General features: G+C 41.8%; 1 protein-coding gene across 4 annotated transcripts; it reads left to right on the forward strand.

The window, feature by feature from the left end:
- Window positions 1-248: 248 nt before the first annotated feature.
- phka2 (phosphorylase kinase, alpha 2 (liver)) lies at window positions 249-15,326 on the forward strand. 4 transcript variants are annotated; one of them, XM_070832067.1, is made up of 32 exons: window positions 249-386; window positions 494-583; window positions 1,481-1,639; window positions 2,086-2,133; window positions 2,635-2,803; window positions 2,994-3,076; window positions 3,296-3,376; window positions 3,519-3,617; window positions 3,703-3,849; window positions 3,942-3,995; window positions 4,121-4,243; window positions 4,368-4,463; window positions 4,675-4,782; window positions 5,031-5,109; window positions 5,386-5,520; window positions 6,265-6,374; window positions 6,504-6,648; window positions 6,988-7,066; window positions 7,217-7,365; window positions 7,438-7,608; window positions 8,488-8,591; window positions 8,702-8,841; window positions 8,966-9,128; window positions 10,320-10,399; window positions 10,501-10,579; window positions 10,664-10,793; window positions 10,888-10,989; window positions 11,089-11,207; window positions 11,875-11,928; window positions 13,183-13,416; window positions 13,519-13,719; window positions 13,808-15,326. In XM_070832067.1, the coding sequence occupies exons 2-32, from the start codon at window positions 506-508 to the stop codon at window positions 13,979-13,981; spliced, it is 3,693 nt and encodes a 1,230-aa protein (XP_070688168.1). In that variant the 5' UTR covers window positions 249-386; window positions 494-505; the 3' UTR covers window positions 13,982-15,326. The 4 variants fall into 4 exon arrangements, with proteins under 4 accessions (XP_070688168.1, XP_070688184.1, XP_070688190.1 ...); XM_070832083.1 differs by having other exon boundaries at window positions 8,702-8,820; XM_070832075.1 differs by lacking the exon at window positions 249-386 and having other exon boundaries at window positions 479-583.
- The last annotated feature ends 1,334 nt before the right edge of the window (window positions 15,327-16,660 follow it).

Consider the following 16,660-nt stretch of genomic DNA (forward strand, 5'->3'; position numbering starts at 1 on the left):
CTTTAATTGTGCTGATTTTTGCTTTTTGTGGCTGCCTGTTTACATTTTTTTTTGCCATGAAACCTTGGAAAGTTAAAACATTAGAGGTCATCTGTCGCCCCCTGTCGTCAAATATGGAAACAACAGGAACATGATGTATGTTTTTTTTCAGGATGATGGACCCGTGGGATCCGCCGTACGAGTCTCTTCCAGTGAAACGTGACGTATCGTGTGTCACCTGTAAGGTGTGACTCCTCAGCCGAGCAGCTTGGCCTGGTCGCCTCACCGTGTGGATCCGCACAGGCCGCGACTTTCACCTTAAATGTTGTTGTCGTCAGAAACAGCTGGATGCTACCCGGCTAGCTGTAGCTGCAGCAGAGCTCTGCAGGAGGTGTCAGATCTACAGCGTGGTAAATCACCTCAGAGATCCAAGATGAATGCAGTTTTTGATCATATTTTCAGACAGGTCCTCTGTGCTGTGTACTTGATCGGACCCAACTTGCTGTGTGTGCAGTGATCAGTGAGAATGAGGAGCCGCAGTAACTCAGGAGTGAGGCTGGATGGCTACGCCAGGCTGGTCCAAGAGACGATCCTGTGCCACCAGGTGAGTTCACACATGGTGGAGTGTGAGTATAAAGCAACACACAGTGGAAATAAGCAGGTGAAAGTAGGCGGGAGTGCTGTGATTACACGGTATTATTGTAATCAAAACTCGCCATCACCTCCTGCAGGAACCTGTTAGACATGCAGATGTCTGCAGCCTGTGTAAGTTCAGATTCAACCAGACTGAGCTGCATAGGAATAAACAAGGCGTGAGCAAAGTTCAGTCCCTGGAATAGGCTGGGAAACTATGCACCTTTATCTATCAACACTTGAAACTGTGACCCAGAGGGTTCACAGCTTGTACAAAACAGTGCCAGCTGTCTTTCAATCAATCAATCTTTATTTATAGAGCCCCAATTCACAACAGCGTTATCTCAAGACGCTTTGCATATAAAGAGCAGGTCTAGACCAAACTCTTTAATTAGAGAGAGACCCAATGATTCAGGAATTCAAAATTAAGGAGTCAAGAATTCCCACATGAGCAAATTACACATTTCAAAGCATGTACTGTATATGCAAGGCCGGAGGGCTGGTTTCAGACGAGTTCGGGCATAATCAAGTCTTCCAACTAAAAACTGGAACAGAAACTATGTAATTTGCTGTGTAATTAAACACAAAAACTCGCATCCATTTTCACTGATAGAGAGCTGATACTCTGATTATGTTTTATTTGTTTACTTTGTCATCTTTTCTGTCTCTTGACTCTCTGCTGCTGTAACAAGGGAATTAAAATAAAGTCTCTTGTATCTGATCAGACCTCGTGTTGTCTGAATTATGGCAGCTGGTTAGATTAAGACAGTTTACAGTGAATTTAATGAGTAAATAAGACAGAAACTGTCACTAAGTGTTAGTGCTTCTTATTGTATATGAAGCCCTTGTGTGTGTGTTTTTGTTTCAGAATCCAGTGACAGGACTTCTGCCCGCCAGTGCCCAGAAGAAGGACGCCTGGGTGAGGGACAATGTGTACAGCATCCTGGCTGTGTGGGGGCTGGGCATGGCCTACCGCAAGAACGCAGACCGCGATGAAGACAAGGCCAAGGCCTACGAACTGGAGCAGGTGTGTTTGTGTCAGATAGATAGAGAGAGAGGGAGAGGGTTAATGTGTACACCGGTGCCTGTTTGTTCTACCTGTTGAGTTGGGTTAAATATTTTAGAGAAGTGAACATTTGGTGTGTGCTGCATCACATTCTCATTTAGTTTACATAAATGTAGCCTACATGAAACTAAAATATCACATTAATCCTTAAATAAATATCATTATCACGCTTTATGTATAAGAATAAGTTTAAAATGATTATTAGTCACTAATAAAAAAGATTATTTTTTATTTAACAATCACATCCTGTTGTATGTACTAAGCAGCATTTGAATAGTGATGCGTTCACTTACAGCAAAGTGATTCCATATTTCTGCCTCTACTTGAATTAGAAAGTAATTTGGATTATAATGACGCTTTGCTTTTGTCTTTGGTAGTTTACTGAGAAAGCTGTTGTTTGTTTGCAGAGCGTGGTGAAGCTGATGCAGGGGCTTCTGCAGTGCATGATGAGACAGGTAATACACACATTAAGTGTTTACATGTTCACTTTGTGTTTAAACATCATGTCCTGGTGGTAGAGAATCTGATGAGGCCGCTTCTGAGAAACCACAACATGTTATCTGGTGTTCTCGGATATTTAAACAGACTGTTTTATGTAAACAGGTTTCTGATCACAGTCTGCTGCTATCTACAAAGGCATGTTAAACACAGGCGACATAGGTAGTTAGAGAGAAAACCAAACGCTCTAATGATTAACAATATGTCTGTGATCTACATGTTGAAGTGAAAGTTACAGTAAAAGCCTGGCTGCAGTGCGTATCGTGTTTTTGCTCTCATCTTCCATTCCTGGAAATAAGATGAAGATGCCAAATTCACAGCTGATTGTTAAAATGCTGCAGCGTTCAGGGAGCCATAAAGCCATAAAGAGGCTTCAGGCATAAACACCCCTGAGCTGTGTGTCTGTTATGTGTGTGTGTACTTAGCGTATGCATATCTGCATGCTCATGTGTCTTTAGGTGGCCAAGGTGGAGAAGTTCAAACAGACCCAAACTACAAAGGATTGCTTACACGCCAAATATGATACCCCCACCTGTGCCACGGTGGTCGGGGACGACCAGTGGGGGCACCTGCAGGTGGACGCCACCTCCATTTACCTGCTGATGCTGGCACAGATGACGGCCTCAGGTACAGTAGCGATGCGGAGTGGTGTGTATTTGTTGCCTTTTCTGTGTGTTTGTGTTCTCTCAGTAAGTTAAAGACGATCTTTGGTTTAAAGGCACCACACATTCCTTTGAAATGTCCTCAACAGGGACAATTAAAATACACAACCTCTGTTCTCTCAGTATGCAAACATCATTGTCACGTTATCATGCAGGTCTTCGTATCATCTCGAACCTGGATGAGGTAGCCTTTATCCAGAACTTGGTCTTCTACATAGAGGCTGCCTACAAAGTGGCGGTGAGTGACGTTTTCAGAGATTTGTGAGGGAGGTTTCTAGAGAGGAACCGGTAGAGGCAGACATACAGAGGAGTTAACTGGAAAGAAATGATAAGAGTAAAAGTTAGGTCTGTTTACAGGTCCTATCCATTCCTACTGCATATGTGGAAAAAGGGGAGAGCTTAAAGACTGGAGAGTTTCATAAGAAATTATGTCATGACCTTTTTCCCTCCCCTGTAGGATTATGGGATGTGGGAGCGAGGTGACAAGACCAACCAGGGTATCCCAGAGCTCAATGGCAGCTCGGTGGGAATTGCTAAGGTACATGAGCCACAGATTTCACTTATTATTGTCAGCTTTCATGATAAACTATAGATTAAAGATCAAAAGAGGAACATGTTGAATAAAACAGTTATTAATGCATGGCTGTGTGTATTTGTGTGTGTGTGTGGGGGTTTTACAGGCAGCTCTGGAGGCCATAGACGAGCTGGATCTTTTTGGTGCCCATGGAGGGCCGAAGTCGGTCATCCATGTTTTGCCTGACGAAGTGGAACATTGTCAGGTACCGTTAGCTTTGCCTCCAGTCACCTCAGCGTGGTCTCTGCCCATCTTCCCTCTGCTCAGCATGTCTGTGTGTTTTCTCTCAGTCCATCCTCTGCTCCATGCTGCCAAGAGCTTCAACCTCCAAGGAGATAGACGCCGGCCTTCTGTCCGTCATTTCCTTCCCCGCTTTTGCTGTTGAAGATGCTGAACTGGTGGCCATCACCAAGTCGGAAATCATAAGCAAACTGCAGGTACAGCCTAAGTATGAGAAACATGCAGTTCAGCATTCCCCGCTATTTCCCCTGGTACATGTAAGTCAGAATACTGTAATATCCACCCTCAGGGTCGCTATGGCTGCTGCCGCTTCATCAGGGATGGATATCGTTGTCCTAAAGAGGTAAGATATTCTGCAGATAGAAAATCTTGAAGCTGGGATCTATGATGTAATAAATTGAATTGCTGTAATTGTTGTTTAGAAAATTATTGTAATTCATTTGAGCCATTTGGCTGTTTTCCCACTAGGACCCATCTCGGCTGCACTATGACCCTGCAGAGCTCAAGTTGTTTGAGAATATTGAATGCGAGTGGCCCGTGTTCTGGACTTATCTAATCCTGGATGGTATCTTTGCTGAAGATCAAGTGCAGGTAATAATAACCAGACACACTGCTCCATGCGCAGTTTCTGCTGTATTCACACTGTCATGGAGTTGATTTGAACGAGCTGTGCTGCAGATGTTATATTGAGCACATTACTGTGTGCTTTACGTAGGTGCAGGAGTACCGTGAGGCACTGGAAGGCATATTGATCAGAGGGAAGAACGGCATCAAACTGTTGCCTGAACTTTATGCTGTACCACATGACAAGGTATCCCACATCTATAGGAGAAATATATTATCTCTACCTGCTGAATACTGCTGAATAACGCCAGTCATCACTACAGATGTGCTCTGAATATTCTTTGCAATGGCAACAAAATAGTTTTAGGGAACATTAGACTGAAAGTGTTTGTTGCATCTGGATGCTGTGTCTGTACATCAGGCAACCTCACAAGAATGAGAACATATTTATCTCACAGGTGGAGGAGGAGTACGGCAACCCTCACTCAGTGGACAGAGTGGCCATGGGGCAGCTGCCGCACATGTGGGGACAGTCGCTCTACATCTTGGGCTGTCTTCTGGCTGAGGTAGGTCATCACAGCACCTCCAGTCTTAGCTTGCAGCACGTTACGTTGACTATAATCTGCAATAGATAAAATCAGAAATAATGTATGTTTTATATTGTAAATGAGGAAAAAAGCGCTGGAACAGGATGCCCTCAGTAGTCAATGGAGCCATACAGACTACATCTTTTTTAAAAACATTACATAGAGTAAAACCAACTGAAATAATTCACCCTCTCTGTATGTGTCTTTCTTTTCCTTTGTGCAATAAGGGGTTTTTAGCACCCGGAGAGATAGATCCTCTCAACAGGAGATTCTCTACAAACTTCAAGCCAGATGTCGTGGTACAAGGTTGGTGATCACTCATTAGTTTGAGGGAAATGTCAGCCCATTAAAAATGTAAAACGTGTTGCACACTACATTGTGAGACTTGACTGGATTTTCAACACGATGAGAAGGAAGACATGAATCTTTTAAAAAAGAAAAAAAGAATAAATATATAAATATTAAGAAAGCCCAAGACTTCTAATTCCTCTAAAGTCGTCCATGATGTTAGCATTTGCTTATAAACCGATTTCCTTATAGAGGGAAGGACATAATGTATCACTTTTCATATGTGTGTGTCAGTTTGTGTTCTAGCAGAGTCTGAGGAAATCCAGGAGTTGTTAAGTGATCATGGGATCGTGGTCCAGACGATATCGGAGGTTCAGCCTATCAAGGTCATGCCTGCTCGCATCCTGAGCCATGTCTATGTCAGACTGGGTAAACAATCACCAAGCACTCTTTTCCTTAGTGTGTGTGTGTGTGTGTGTGTGTGTGTGTGTGTGTGTAATAAAAAGAGTAATATCCTTTGTCATTATGTTGTGGGAGGGAAACACCCAACTTGGGCCAGAGACTAAGTGTCAAACTTCTCTTTCTAGGTTCAAAGTTTTTCAAATTTTCAAAAATCAAAGAGTTAATCTTCCAAATAGGCACCGGGACACTTCAGAGTTCATTACGGTAGAGGTTTATTGTCGACAACAAGCCTGAATAAGATCAAATCCTGAACAGTTTTGACACACAATGCAAGGGTCCCTTCTTTTATAGCCCAAAATCAACAGAATGATCTCATCTGCCTGTCCCCTTGCATCTGCACCCAGCCAATTAGAATATACCAGACTTTACAAGGAGGAGTTTGCCCCTCTGGCCTTAATTTGACCTGATCACTTTGACATACCTGGGGAATTTCCACTGGGCAGTTGTTAATTTTATTTATCCTACAGCACCTCCTGCTGACACCATTAGGTCCTCAGTGCAGTATAAAATGTGATATTTGGTTACATTCTGGTTACATTGTTTCATACTCATTTTGATTGGTTACGTGTTTCATTACCTTTGTTATTTGATCAACACTCCTGTTATACTAAACCATTGTGTTACATATCTTGATCAATTCATGCTACATCTTGATCAGCACTTAATCAATACATTATATTTACATTATGTGATATACCACAATTACCTCAGGGAACTGCAAGAAACTGAATTTGAGCGGGAGGCCCTACAGACACATTGGAGTTCTGGGAACATCCAAATTCTACGAGATCAGAAATCGCTCTTATATATTCACCCCGCAGGTAAAACTAGCCTGAGATGCTCTGATGTTCAAAATCATAAAACTCTGTAGAAGGCGGTAGTAATCAATACCACCAATTAATACTTTCTGTCTGTTCCCTTTTGTCCTCTTTTCTGTGCTCACTGTCCAGTTTCTGGATCAGCACCATTTCTACCTGGCTCTGGACAACCAGATGATTGTAGAGATGTTACGAACAGAGCTGGCCTATCTCTCTTCGTGCTGGAGGATGACAGGGCGGCCCACACTCACTTTCCCCATCACTCGCAGCATGCTGGGTAACGAGGCTCACAACCTCAGAGCAATGAGTTATAGACATATTCACCCTTAAAACCTTGTTGCATTTCATTTTAACTAGCATTTTTCACTCCAGCATCTTGCAGAAATCTCATCCAAAGCAATGATCAGGGGATAACTTGGAGATGATAAAGGTGGAGCAGAATTAGCCAGAATTATCTGCTTAAAAATGTTATTTCAGCGTCTTTATTGCACTCCAGATTGCATTCATGATGTGGTTTCTTTGAATGTGGCTGTGATATTGAATACACATACTGTATATTTCTATGGTGCTGCTTTGTCAAATTATGTTACTGTGCTCGTGTACTTTTCATGTCCAGTTGAAGATGGAGATGCGATTGATCCGTGTATCCTAGCAACCCTCAGGAAACTACAGGATGGCTACTTTGCTGGAGCAAGGTTTGTTTCCTCCTCTAATATAGGATATCATGCTATCACTGTGAATAGACATATCTGTGATGAAATGTCTGTAACATGACTGCTTGTGTGTTACTTCCCGTGTGTGTGTGTGTGTGTGTGTGTGGCCATTTTGTGTGAATCTTACGACAGGATGCAGACGTCAGACCTCTCCAGTTTTCAGACCACGTCGTTCCACACTCACCTCAGCTTCCTGGATGAAGAGAACGACGAAAGCTTACTCGAAGATGAGGAGGATGATGATGAATATGGAGAGGAATACAACAACTGTGGGCGCTCAGGTAGTTAGTGATGAATTAAGTGTGTTCCTTATTCGAACTGCAAGTAATGGAGTGTATGTATTTTAACTCCAGAGGGCTCAGAAGGCATGTTTGACCAGTACCTCACCCAGCTCCTCCACAGCACCACCACCAAGTGCCATCTCCCTCCCATCCAGAAGGGGCAGCACCACGTCTTCAGTGCTGAACACACCACCAGAGACATCCTGTCTTTAATGGCCACGGTCCAGGGCCTGAACATACCCAGTGAGTTACTAGGAAGCTCAGTTGAAGTCTGTGTCTCCTTGTAACAGAGTTTCCTTTAATGCTGCTGGCCATGGTTTGGGTTTAATTTAAATTAACATTAAGCTGTGGTTTGGCGCCGCAGAAAATGTACTTAATCCCGTATTTTTTCCCGTATTCTCTTTTTCAAGAGAGCCCTGTGTACAAAGACAATACATATACAGTTCAAACGCAGGTAGATGCTCATTACACATTTTTTGCAATCAAGAAAACAATTACAAGTATTATTGTGAGTATGTAAGTATAAACTTTTAAAGTTTTCAAATGAAATAAGAGAATGCAATTTCATATGTTTTTGGAGTTCGTTCCATCTGCACGCAGCATTGTACTTGTGGAAATGACTGATTGGGCTCAGGGGTAGTGCTGAGTTTGGGCTCTCGTAAGGGAAACACAAACAGAGGGGGAAGTAGATTAGTAGATAGGAGGCAGGTGGTCATTATTGATAGGTTTGTTTGCTTGTCTTTCAAAATCTATTCACTTATTAAAAGCAACTTTTATTTTCTGCAGCAATAAACACATACTAGACTAAATAAGGAACAATAGCCTCAGTAGCCCATAATGCAATGCAGCCACAAGACATGTGGAGCACAAGTTTTCCTCAAATGTTAAACTTGTTCTTTCACTCCTTCAACATCTAAATCTAATCCGATGCTGAAAATATCAAAGTAAAAGCCTGCTATGTTTTGGATTGTCATCAACCTAAATCTAGGAAATCTCTTAGTGGTGTAAAGAATGACCACACAAATCATGTTAAAGTAAGTACACAATAAATGTAAATGATTGGCATCATCTCAAAAATACACCTGTTTCATTTTGTAATAGGTTTTTTTTTGTGTGTTTCAGAGTCTTCCATGTATCTACCATTGACTCCTGTTAAGAACAAACACCGCAGGTGTCTCAACCTACTTGAAATTCCTCAACATGGCCCACATGTAAAGCCGCAAAAGGTAGGCCAGCAGACGCCTCCACAAGCACCTTAGTTTCTCTCATGCCGCCGATGTTACTCCTAAGTGCATTTATCTGACACTGACATTTATCTGACACTGACATTCCTCAGAAGTCCCACAGTGCTGCAGATCTGCACCTGCCCCGAGACTCTCAGGGCAACACAGACTTTGCAGCGTTGGTGAGGCAGCTGAAAGAGTGTCCAACTCTGCAGGACCAGGCTGACATACTGTACATCCTTTACATAATGAAGTATGGACATGGAGGCAACTGCACGCACGCAGAACTTATTGGCACTGGCACACTAATAACACATTTTTTGTGCTTTACATACCTTTTTTTAATGACCTGCCCTGCGTTTTCCTCTGATGACCAGAGGAGCTGATTGGCTGGTGGAATTGTCAGGTCCTGGGCAGGGCGGGATCAGCGTGCACTCCCTGCTGGAGGAGCTGTACGTACAAGCTGGAGCCTGCAAAGAGTGGGGACTCATCAGATACATCTCTGGGATACTACGCAAGAGAGTGGAGGTCCTTGCCGAGGTCAGTCATAGTAATTTTCTATCACAGCAGACAACAGGGAGGCCCAGCAGCTAGTTGGAGGCGCCCAGTAGCTCACCTGCTGATAGAGCAAACCACAAAGGCTGAGCCCTCACTGCAGTGGCTCAGGTTTGAATCCATTCTGGGCCCTTTGCTGCACGTCATCCCCTCTTTCTACCTTACTTTTCCCGTCTATCTTGCTGTCCGATCAAATAAAGCAGTAAAATGGAAAAAAAAAATGTTTTTTTTAAAAGATCTCTTTTTTTCAGTCAATGTAAACTTGACTGAAAATAACCGGATGTGCATAATTTTCATAACACAGAGACATAACCTGACAGGGACCTGTGAGTAATAAGATCAGATCCAGAATGCAATTAGCAATTACATGTCATTTTCCTCGGGAATTCACAGATCACACTCTCAAAATAGTCCCTTTTGTCCTGTGTTGATTTTAAAGTAACATGTTTGAAGAGCTGATAATGAGTCCCCTCAGATTCCCCCCCAGACACAGTTGGACAAAATATAACTTGGTCCTGGGTTGTCTGGTCCAGATCTGGGTTACTGGGAATCGAAAGGACCCTTACAGATACTTATTTGACACCCTTGTCTGTAACATTGTTTGACGGTTCTTTCTAGCCATCAATCATGCTTATAGTGATGGGGAGTAAGATTCAATAATCAATTTACAAAAGTGGCAAAACAAGTCATTTGTCACTCATAACTCAACAACACATCATACTTACATGTTTGATTCATGTTTTCTGGAAACATAAAGAGCAATTTCACTAATTTCACTCTCCTTCCCACCTTGAACACTTCAAGACAAAATATAAACCTGACAAACATTCATGTTTAAAATAACTTTTAATTTAAAAAAGCTTTATAGAATTCACCCTAATCTAAACATCAAGTTCCTACATATGAATTTACAAACATACAATCAGGTTAAAAACTCATTATCAGAACAATGTTCTTGCCATCTTCCGCCTAACTCAACACCACATCACCATCTGTTGGCCATTAGAAAAACTGCATCATAACACAGTGACTTCAATATTTGGCCATGATGAAGTTAGTGTAACTGAGTAATTTGTGTAATTGACACAGGTGGAAGGCAAAAAGAGTCTCCGGTAGAGGATGCATGAAATTATGACATCATCTAAATTATATCATCCTTATTTGTCTATTCCTCAGGCCTGCACAGATCTAATTTCCCATCACAAGCAGCTGACTGTAGGACTACCTCCTGAACCCAGGGAAAGAGTCATCACGGTGTAAGTTGTTGTCACAATATCTGGAGTGGCTGACGAGATTTTGTGCAGGACTTTGTTGAATGAATTACCACTTAGTAAACCACTTTGCTGTGTCGTTTCAGTCCACTTCCTCCCGAGGAGCTGAACACTCTCATCTATGAGGCCAGTGGTCAGGACATCAGTGTAGCTGTTCTCACTCAGGTACATCTTCAACCTCTCAGGCTACCACAGCACTTTGTCTGACATGAATCTTAAAGCTGTGAGATATGTGTGTTTGTCGTATAGGAAATCATGGTCTATCTAGCCATGTACGTGCGCTCCCAGCCTGCTCTGTTTGGGGACATGCTCCGGCTCAGGATAGGACTCATCATGCAGGTGATGGCCACGGAGCTGGCACGCAGCCTGCACTGCTCTGGTAGGAAGAGCTATCAATGCTCACACACAACTGTGAACGCACACAAACTGCCCTGTATAATAAAAATGAAAAACTGTTTTAACACTTTTTGTAGGAGAGGAGGCGTCTGAGAGTTTGATGAGCCTGAGTCCTTTTGGCATGAAAAACCTGCTGCATCACATCCTCAGTGGCAAAGAGTTTGGAGTGGAGAGGAGCAGTAAGTTTTTCCTATTTTTCTGTGCTTTCGCATTGACTCGTGTATGTTCATGTATGGGTGCGTACTGCACTGTTCTTTGTTTCTGTCTCTGTTTATCAGTGCGCCCAATCCAGTCAGCAGCCACTAGCCCTGCCATCTCCATCCATGAACTAGGCCACACTGGGGCCACCAAAACTGAACGCACAGGAATACACAAGCTGAAGAGTGAGATAAAACAGGTGGGGGCACAAATAAAGAAAAACTGGATAATAATTGGGGTATGTTTTTGTAAATATGCTGTGGCGTTATGTGCTTCTACCTACTTATCTACCTACCTACCTACCTACCTACCTACAATATTCTGTCTAACAGTGTTCTTGCTTTTGGTTGCAGCTGGATGACTCTCAGCCTCTCAGTGTGGGTTTGGTTTGTTAACATCTAGCATGTGACTGTTTCTAACGTCAGTCTAAAGAACCAAACCGCCGACTAAAACGTGCTCATAAACCGCTCGCTGCTTCTTAACATTTTTGTGAGCCACAGCGCCCTCCATAGCCGGAGCAACTCTCACTTCATCACATATCAGTAGGAGAACGTGTTTTTATCATTTTTCCAGGTGTCACACAGTAATTGTCTCTGTAGAGAAGTTATTTCTTGACAAACTGACATACTTTTGAACCAAACCAGACATTGACTCATCCTAGCCCATCCTCAAAATAACTGGGGCATCATTTTGTTTCGATTCCATGTTTCATTTTTGTAGAGTTGATTTACGCTTTTCACTTTACAGATTAATTCCAGTAACATTGTGCTCTGTGTGGCTGCAGTATCCTCATGACTGTAGCATGAAGAACCATGTGAACCATCTCCAATTGCTCTTTGTCATCTGTCATCCATATCCATGAGTAGATCCTCGGTGGCGGTTTCTCCTTGAGTAGCAATGTCACGTCTCCTCGCTCCACGGTAAACCATTTCACCTCATCTGCTTCAAATGAACTTGGTTTGTCCTCTGACTGACTCATCCTAAAAGCATTTTTCATTCAGATTTCATAATTTATGCAGACACGGCAAGATTCATTCCAAGGATAAGGCTGGTGTTATTGTTAGTGTAGTCAAAGCCTGATGTAGTGGTGTCTGTGCTGCAGAACTCAATTATTACGCAAATACTTAAAAACACATACTAGTGACATTCACTAGTACAGGCCATCATAGTACAGTCCGTCCTCGAGCAGGGATCCTTCCTCCGTTGAACTTCCTGACATTTCACTTTATCCAAATTAAAAATCTAAGGATAGAAAGGCTCATATGTTGTACACATTGTAAAGCTATATAAATAAAATTAACACTGCTTTGTTAATTTGACAAGCAATAAACCACACTGGGTATGTTTATCATAATAAAGCGATATGCTAGCCATTTCAGTGGCATAGCTACTATAGACATAGCTATATCAGGCGTTTTGTCTATTTATTGCCTATTAATAACACCAGCCTCGTCCTTTTAAAGTGTTTGCCTTGTATTGCCAAGTGTAATAGTCATGATATCAATATGCATGAAAGCCTGCATGGACTCTATAGATAAGTGTTAAAACTGTCATTTTGTGTGAGTGAAATACAGCTACTACAATGAATATTTCAACCTTGTTTCCATGTATTTGTATGACAAACCTGTATATGTTATTACTCTTGTCAGTACTCTCAGTCTTGTAAAAAGTTTGGGCTTGAGGCTTAATCAGAGCAGCTACTAGCATAAGACACCCGAATCTCTGACACAACTCATTTTAACAGCGCTGTATTATGGGTAATGTAGTCGCCCGTTATTGATGAGAAGAATTTGTGGAATAGAAGAGAAGATAATGCAGCGTTTTTTCAGCTGCTTAATGTGAATCCTAAAATGTTATAAAAATGCAATGTAAGATGTCATCAAAAATGGAGATTAGACTAGACTAGATTAACAACTAAAACTATTTTGTTAATTTCATAAGAAATTATATGTAAACAAGTGTGAGCATGGACTGTCCAGGTGTAATCTGAGAGGGTGACTTTTCAGCCTGTGGTGGAAGAAGGGCAGTGAAGGCACCTTGATGGAGATGATCGTGTTGAACAGACACTGCTGACAAGTGTAAAGGAAAAATTCTAAGTATGTGGATATAAGGTTGAAATCATTAAGCTGGTTCATTAAATGTTCTGACAGTATTTTCCTGTTCTCTCACCACAGCGTTGCAGCAGCCCTTCCACCCCCAGTGGGATCTTGTCCCCAGTGGGCCCTGGTCCAAGTGATGCACAGCTGCACTGGGAGGACAGGCAAGGCCAGTGGCTGAGGAGACGCAGGCTGGATGGAGCCATCAACAGAGTACCAGTGGGTTTCTACCAGAAGGTCTGGAAGATCCTGCAGAAGTGCCACGGGCTGTCCATCGATGGATATGTGTTGCCCTCTTCTACTACAAGAGAGGTAGCAGCTTGCAGACTTGCAGATAAAGCTAGATTGGGAGCTTCCTGTGTGTGTGTGAGTGAATAGATGTGCATGTTTTTAGTTCTGTGTTCTCTGCTGTAGATGACAGAGGGAGAGATCAAGTTTGCTGTGCAGGTGGAGTCCGTCCTGAACCATGTCCCTCAGCCAGAGTACCGACAGCTGCTGGTGGAGACCGTGATGGTTTTAGGTCTGGTGGCTGACGTGGACGTGGACAGCATCGGTGGTATTATCCACGTCGACCGCATCCTGCATTTGGCCAATGACCTGTTCCTCAGCGACCAGGTACTCCTCCCGACTCCTCCTCCTTTTCGTTTGAAAGGATTTTCATGTATTTATGAATATTCACCCTGTTCTACTTCTGCATCCCCAGAAATCCCACAGTGCCAGTGATTATTTCCTCGAGAAGGATCCCGCGACCGGAATCTGCAACTTCTTCTACGACAGCGCCCCCAGTGGTAGCTATGGCACCATGACCTATCTGTCCAAGGCGGTGATCACTTACGTCCAGGACTTCCTGCCAAGTTCCAGCTGCCTGATGCAGTGAAAAAGCAGACTGGTGTGTCCTGCTGCTCCTGACAGACTGGAGAGACATGATTGAAGGCAAGCAAAGCTTCCCATTATCAGCTCATGCAATTCATATGGTGCTCGTACGTATTTACTCTTCAATAAACTCTGTGGCTCTCATGTACTGATGTAACATTGTCATGCCTTGGCAGCTGATTGCAAACCACTATATAAAGAATTTATTTTTTCTTTGCGAGTCCAGATTGTGAACATATTTATTACATATACAAACATGCTGCTCAGATGTATGTGTACAGGACTTACTAACACGCATTTTATGTGAAGTGAAATTTGCAAAGATATTTAAGCATAACTCTGTGCTCTTGTTGTGTGAGAAATATTATACCAACAGTTATCTGTCTCGTAATTGAGCAAATCATATGTTATAATTCTACTGAGCCCAGCAGTTATCAGAAGAAAACATTTTGATCATTTGTGCATGCAAATTCTTAATTATTTTATTATTATTATTATTTATCATTGATAATTTGAGCCATTATTGTCTTCCTCCATTTTTTATCCTGTATATGTAAACAGTAATATAATTTAGTGTTCTATTTAAATGGCCGACCTAAATAAGTGGGGGAAAAATTAAACATAAATCATGAAAACAATCTGTATACTCAAATTACTCATTTGTGCTTATGAAGTAACCAAACTATGTTAAAACCTCTGATAGCTCTCAGGTATCAGACTCGTCAGTGTTGAAAATACTGAAACTTCTTCTTCTTTGGATTAACGTTCTCCTCATCGCTTTCCTCAAATGCCAAGATGTTTTTGTCTTTGTGTACGTGTTGTGTGTTTTGTGCAATTAATTAAAATTAATCTGTCTGCATATGAATGTCACCCTGAGGTTTCCCCACTGATATGGCAAGTCAATAATTTGTTTGTATTGCAACTTATTGAGTGTTTGTTCATTTACAAGCAGTGAAGACAAGTTTATATCTGGTATGTTGGGATCGAGTGTTGTTTTTAAATACTGGTACATGTTAGTGTTTTATATAGAGTTTATGCATGATGTATATGTAAAGAATGAAATGGCATCACAGCCAGATGTTGGTACAGTACCAGAGGTGTCCAGAGTATGTTGAATATGGTCTTTGTAAGTCTGACAATATTGTTCCCATCCCATACTTGTCTGTACAGGTTTGTGCACAGGAGACAAAAAGGAAAGTTTTAAACAACTTTCATCACTGCTTTGATTTTGAAAGTATGACTGCTGGAAACATAGTAAAAAGTTCATATATTTTAATGTATATTTTAACCCTAACCCTGAAATATTAGCATTTATTTAAAACTAATATAACAGCAATAGAGAAATTTAAAAAAATTTATCATATTTTATTATTATATGCAGGTCAAATATTTAACATTTTAAATTTATTTTAACAATTCAGTCGCTGAATTCCATAAAAAGTATGTTTATTATGACATTTTCAAAGTATGTTCATACAATAATAAAAATCACTTGACTAACAATATCACTTATCTGTTTACTGTTTGCCACACGTCCCTTTGAATACCAGCAGTGGTAGAAGCTCTTTATCGGCCAGACTCCGGCCAACACACAGCAGCTAGTCAATCAGAGGTCCAGATGTTGCTCTATAGGCTGGACTTCATTTAATTTATTTCACTTACACATATTTAAAGCAGCTATAATCAACATTTTACAATAACAATATATAAAATGATAATGTGAAAGCAATATGACAAGTGTGAAAGGGGTCGCTCAGCGATGAACCTAAAGAGTTATCACCTCAATCTCCAGCTCCTCAGCTTTATATTACTGCTTTATAGCAAATTTTAGCTCATTTTTTTAACTGTCTGGTCCCACATTTTCTGTTTTGCTTCACTAAATGTGCTCAACATGACGCTGTTTTAGCTGCACAAGGGAGTGTTTATGCTGAGCAAAAAAGCTCTGAAATCCTATTGTACACTGCCTGCTCAGCACCCAACAGCAACCTGACACAGTTAATGACTAGCTGGTGAACACAGTGAAGCATTTAGCAGCTAAACAGACAGATGCTTCTCTCAGGAGTCGGTAGAGACCAAAAACAGAACTAAAAAAGAAAGAATACTGGGCCTACACTCATTAGGTAGCTGCAAACATCACTCCAAATATAAAAGTGCACACTCCACCGGGATGTCGGTCTTGGCCAGACTGAGGTGCTCTCCAGCTCAGCCAGCAGTGTTCGCTGTTGTCCTTGGTACACATTTCTTCCAGCTGTAGGGGGAGAGGCGATGCGAGGCTGGGCAGGCGCATTTATGCCCCCCTTTCTGGTTCACACACAGGTGGGAGCACCCACCATTCTTCCGATTGCACTCATTAATGTCTGGAGGAGAGGAAAGGAAACAGTTATCCAAAAATCCCTCAGCATACATGATTATAGTAAACATTTACTCAAACTCAATTTATATGAATTTTACTCATTTCAGCAATTCACTAACAACATTCACAACTATTACTAACAGCAGTGAAAATAAGTCTATAATAAGACTGGACAAAATAACTAACTTTATGGCGTATCTGCTGGTTGCCAGGCAACCTCACAGTGACGACACAACCTTTCCCCCCTTTCCCACTCTTTATGCTATGCTAAGCTAACGTGCTGCTGAAGGTGAATGAGTGTATTTTCCAAAATGTTGAGCTACTCCTACA

This window comes from Pempheris klunzingeri, chromosome 1 (genome assembly GCF_042242105.1).
Source record: "Pempheris klunzingeri isolate RE-2024b chromosome 1, fPemKlu1.hap1, whole genome shotgun sequence".
NCBI classification, from domain to species: Eukaryota; Metazoa; Chordata; class Actinopteri; order Acropomatiformes; family Pempheridae; genus Pempheris; species Pempheris klunzingeri.

Bases quoted from the DNA above. Each gene is read 5' to 3' on its own strand.
- phka2 (XM_070832067.1), top strand. From the start codon at position 506: ATGAGGAGCCGCAGTAACTCAGGAGTGAGGCTGGATGGCTACGCCAGG. The intron at 3,618-3,702 runs GTACCGTTAGCT...GTTTTCTCTCAG, and splicing joins ACGAAGTGGAACATTGTCAG to TCCATCCTCTGCTCCATGCT. The intron at 11,929-13,182 runs GTAAACCATTTC...CTCTCACCACAG, and splicing joins TCACGTCTCCTCGCTCCACG to CGTTGCAGCAGCCCTTCCAC.